The sequence below is a fragment of the Lolium perenne genome, chromosome 1 (genome assembly GCF_019359855.2).
Source record: "Lolium perenne isolate Kyuss_39 chromosome 1, Kyuss_2.0, whole genome shotgun sequence".
NCBI classification, from domain to species: Eukaryota; Viridiplantae; Streptophyta; class Magnoliopsida; order Poales; family Poaceae; genus Lolium; species Lolium perenne.
The window spans coordinates 182,131,230-182,136,216 of NC_067244.2; the positions used below are offsets into that span (position 1 = coordinate 182,131,230).

The 4,987-nt window shown below is 43.8% G+C and overlaps 1 protein-coding gene across 1 annotated transcript; it reads left to right on the forward strand.

The window, feature by feature from the left end:
- The first annotated feature begins 452 nt into the window (after nt 1–452).
- LOC127315033 (protein farnesyltransferase/geranylgeranyltransferase type-1 subunit alpha-like) lies at nt 453–4,784 on the forward strand. The gene is made up of 2 exons (XM_051345573.2): nt 453–770; nt 1,237–4,784. The coding sequence occupies exons 1-2, from the start codon at nt 459–461 to the stop codon at nt 1,276–1,278; spliced, it is 354 nt and encodes a 117-aa protein (XP_051201533.1). The 5' UTR covers nt 453–458; the 3' UTR covers nt 1,279–4,784.
- Nucleotides 4,785–4,987: the final 203 nt, after the last annotated feature.

The window sequence follows — 4,987 nt, forward strand, 5'->3', positions numbered from 1 at the left end:
GGTTCAGCCGCTACTGCATGAAGATGGATCATTTCAGTGTTTGATGACTATTTGATTAGGTGATCAATCGCTTCAGTTAATTTATTGTGTGAATCTGAACCGGTTGGGCTACTCGATGCACTAGGCGTTGGTGAACTTTTTTTCTAGAAAATTTTAATGTGTGAACCTGGATCGGTTTGTAGTCAGTTATTGTATGAACTTGATGGATCAGTTTCTAGTCAATTATTGGGTGAACATGATGCTTCTGCTGGTCAATCGTTTCAGATTATTGCACTATATCCCTAAGAGCTCTAAGCTTCCAGGGTTGGCAGCGATTATGGTTGATCCGCAGGTCGCTTTCACGGCCCCGTATCGTATTTTGGTTGCCAAATGTTGCTTTTTTCACCGCATGCATGTAGGCGGTGCCCGAGTTGGAGAGTGGACACGGGAGGAGGCGACACGAAGAGGCCTTTCGTGCGATGGCGACTCACTGGACCGCCTGTAGGAGCAGGCGCCGCGGACTACGGGACCACAGGAGTACCCGCGAGGGCGGTCCTCCAGCCATGGCGTCGTCGTCGGGGGAGGAAGACGGGGCGAGGATGAGTGCTGGCGCCCGGGAGCTGGCGGACATGGCGCCGGTGCCCCTGAGCGACCGGGCCTGCCCCGTGGTCTCCATCGCCTGTCGCGGCTTCCGTGCCTTCTACGTCGACGGCAAGTGCTGCGCTCGCGCCCTCTGCCTTACAGTCGAGACCATCTACGGATCTACCTCAAGCCCCCATCTCAACAACACGGTAAGATTGTATGTCCGTGTTCTCTCCTTCTATCTGTATTCATACTGGAATTATTAGAGCTGTAATTTTTCCATGGTGATTGATTGAACTGTAACGCTGATGCTGACTGGGTGTGATGGAAACAGTTCCTCATCCATCAAATTAGTGTGTTGTGCATGGACTAGGTAGGTGGACAATCGAGTGGTGGTGTGGAGGGAGATCCAGCTATGAGGATGTTAAATTGTTAAACTTATTTAGGAAGGGGGTACTGACCTGATGTTTAGCTATTTGGTTCTGTGGTTCTGATCCAGTGTATGAATGGCAGTGTAATGGATTGGAGTATGATTTCGATTGGAAACATTCAGTATGACAGTGTAATAGTTTGCCGTTGTTCTGTAGCTTAATGTCATGCATTTCCTTTTGATGCATATCAGTTCTCTTGGTGGCCAGCTGTACTGAGTTCCTGAGTTCTTGTTTTGCTTGATAGATCTGGTATTTCAGGCGTGTTGTTCTTGAGGCACTGGTCTGATTTGCTGCAAGAACACCCAGCCCGAGGATGGCTTGGCATAGATTGCGTGACTGTTGTTGCTACTATACTGTAACAGACGGCCGCTTCGACGAGGAGACATGAAATTGCAGTAAGACACACTGCCTCATTTATCATTTTTGCTTTAGTCTAAGCTAACTAATGCTCTATGAAATCACATTAAATCTGCAGGAGCCAAAAAAATATATTTATGATCTGTTGCATAGAAATAATGTACTTTATAATATTTTCCCTGATTGTGGCTCGCGGCCAATTTGTAGAAGCTTAAACTAGTGAGATTAAGGCAAAGAAAGAAGCTAATATTTGCTCAATTTAATTTTCAGACGTGGTTCTTTTACTCCCACAATAATTAGGCATAAAGTTCTTTCGCATTATTGTAACACTGTATCTTATAAATAGTGATGAACAAGGTTACCTTAAGACCTATGACATGTACGCCATATTGATGAAGATGCCACAGATATTTGATTCTGTTAAAAGTTTCTACCTTTACTCTGGTCAAGATAGTTACCTGATCTCCAATATCTTAGTGGAAAGTGCATCCAAATTATGACACTTCTATATTTCTATTCTTTATGCAGTATATAAATATTGTTCACTTGCTTTAAACTGTTTATGCGCATTTAAGATATGAAGTGCAATCAAGGTTAAAAAAAGCGCTAAGCGCTAAGCGAGCCGTGAGACTCTGCCTAGAGGAACTACTGCTTAAGCGAGCTTAAGCACCGCTTAAGCGAGCTTAAGCACCGCTTAAGCGTGCATGGCAAAACAGACATATGTGTGAGCCTTAAATAGGAAATATTGAATAACCTCACGTAGTTCTGTGTTATTTCTGGTCCAACAAAAGGCCCAACATGATGCCTCTTGTTTCTCAGGTCGTAGCCAAACACATGACCCCCTCCAAAAGGCCCAATAACCTCACATACTGCAAATAAATCGATCCCCTCGTGCTTCCCATCCTCCCAGATCCCAGGTCGTAGCCGCCACTCACGCACACCTTCCTCTCACTTTGATCCCCTCGATCTGGACTGGAAGGGGATGAGGGGAACGAGCTGTTGGAGGAAGGGGACCCTGTCTAGGCGGCCTTGAGGAAGATCTAGAGGGCGGCGCGAAAGAGGAGCTTGACCAGCGGCGCGGAGGAGCTCCAGTGGTGTTGCCTCTTGCTTCTGCCTCGACACGGGAGTGAAATTGGGATGATTACGGAATTCCTAACCCTAACCCTCTTGCTTATGCATCGACACCGCGCGAGAGCCCGCCTCCACAGCTCCTCCTCGCTTTTCCTCTCGCTCAAGCCGAAAGCTGAGCGGAAGGGCTCCGCTTAGCTCTAATCTACGCTTAAGTTTTGAACCATGAGTGCAATTAGAAAAACACGTGGGGTCATTAACTAATTTTAAACTCCTTTAAAAAAATTCAGTTCTATGCATGTGTATATGTGTGTAGTTACCTTTCTTCAGTTTTTTCGGGCCAGCTGCTCTTATTGCTGCAGTAGTATATTTTGATCTATATATGCATGTACTTTGTAACGCACACTTTCCACCAGAAACTTCCTGGGAAAGGTTATCTGCAAACTTATATGTCTATCGGTTGGGATGTATGAAAATGACATATCCACAGTCTGAAAATAGTAATTATTATGTGTATGCATGTTTGTGTAATCTAATATCCTCGGATTAACAGTACAGTTTAGGTATAGATGCCAGTGGAAGCGCAGCTGTTGTTGCAGATTCAACTCAGAGCCTGCAATCATGTAAGTATAACAATGATGTATCTCTACTCATGGTTCACTTTTCCCGTTACCAGAAATATAACAAATTTTAGGAAATCTGAGTAGAGATCCATTGTTATTTAGGGCAGGTGGGAAATCACGAATTCTTTTCTGACGAGCATTGCTGAAATTTTGTTGTTGTATAGTTTTTTTGTCTACAAATGCCAGATCCCCATATAGGTGATTTTTTTTCCTGTTATTTTCTTACTAGATCTGGGTAGCCCAGAAACGCTTCTTGGAAGAGTTTTGTACTACACCGCCTCATAGCCTCTTTATTGATCCACACACAGCACAATTATAGTACTTGGCTTTTGGCTTCCCTTGAAGTTTGTTTATAGTTTATTGGAATAAGAGATTTAGTCGAGCAGCAAACCGGCACGAAGTATTGTCAATGGTACCAAATTGGTTTTGTTCTCAATTGATTATCTGTTGCTGGATCAATGGTTGTCCAAACTGAATCAATGCTAGCATATTGTCCCTTTTTCACCAAAATAATGTTGACTTCCAAAATAGAAAAATCCATGGTTATAAAACACTTTTCTTATCTATGTATCTGGAAACATTTTATTTGCAATTTAGCATGATGCAACAGTGGTCTTTGCCCAACAAAATTTGGTGATTCATGATACAGACATACATTCAGGATGATTAGCATTTTGTATCACATATTCTTCTCTACAGAATTTGCTAGACATGTATTTCTCATCTAAGCTCTCTGATCTCTTTATAGCAGACAATATTTAGGGTGCGATGGAATGCAAACTGATAGTGTCTCACATTTCCACCAGATAGGATACGGAGAGTCCGAGATTCCAACTTATTTTCAAAGATGTGTTAGCACAAACTCACATTGTGAATAGAAGTAACTATTTTCCCTAAAGAACATGGTATTTATTTATTTTGGAAGAGTTCCATTCGGCCGTCCTCTGCATACATATTGCGACCAAGCATTTTCACAATTCTCATGTTTAATACGTACATGATACGTCTCCAACGTATCTATAATTTCTGATGTTCCATGCTTGTTTTATGATAATATCTACATGTTTTGTTCACACTTTATGATGATTTTATGCGTTTTTCGGAACTAACCTATTGACGAGATGCCGAAGTGCCGATTCTTGTTTTTCATTGTTTTTGGTTTCAGAAATCCTACAAAGGAAATATTCTCGGAATCGGACGAAATCAACGCCCAACATCTTATATTTCCCGGAAGCTTCCAGAAAGTCAAAGGGGACCAGAGGGGAGCCCTGGGGGCCCCACACGTGTGGGCGGCGTGGCCCAGGGGGGCGCGCCCCCCCTAGTGTGTGGTGGCCCCGTCAGCCCTCCGACTCCGCCTCTTCGCCTATTTAGGCCTCCCCGACCTAAAACATCGACACCGATTGACGAAACCCGAGAAAACCTTCCAGAGCCGCCGCCATCGCGAAACTCCAATTCGGGGGACAGAAGTCTCTGTTCCGGCACCCTGCCGGGACAGGGAATTGCCCCCGGAGTCATCTCCACCGCCGTCTCCACACCGCCATCTTCACCGCCATCGCTGCCTCCATGATGAGGAGGGAGTAATTCACCCCCGGGACTGAGGGCTCCGCTGTAGCTATGTGGTTCATCTCTCTCTCTTTGTGATCTAGTTGAATATCATCTATGTGCTACTCTAGTGATGTTATTAAAGTAGTCTATTCCTCCTTCATGATGTAATGTTGACAGTGTGTGCATCATGAAGTACTTGGTATATGCTATGATTGTGATCTCTTGTAGATTATGAAGTTAACTATTACTATGATGGTATTGATGCAATTTATTCCCCCTTTCATAGTCTGTCTGTGACGGTGTGCATGCTATGTTAGTACTCAGTATAATTGTGGTGATCTATCATGCACTCTAAGGTTACTTAAATATGAACATCGAATATTGTGGAGCTTGTTAACTCTG

Bases quoted from the DNA above. Each gene is read 5' to 3' on its own strand.
- LOC127315033 (XM_051345573.2), top strand. From the start codon at position 459: ATGGCGACTCACTGGACCGCCTGTAGGAGCAGGCGCCGCGGACTACGG. The intron at 771-1,236 runs GTAAGATTGTAT...TTTGCTTGATAG, and splicing joins GCCCCCATCTCAACAACACG to ATCTGGTATTTCAGGCGTGT.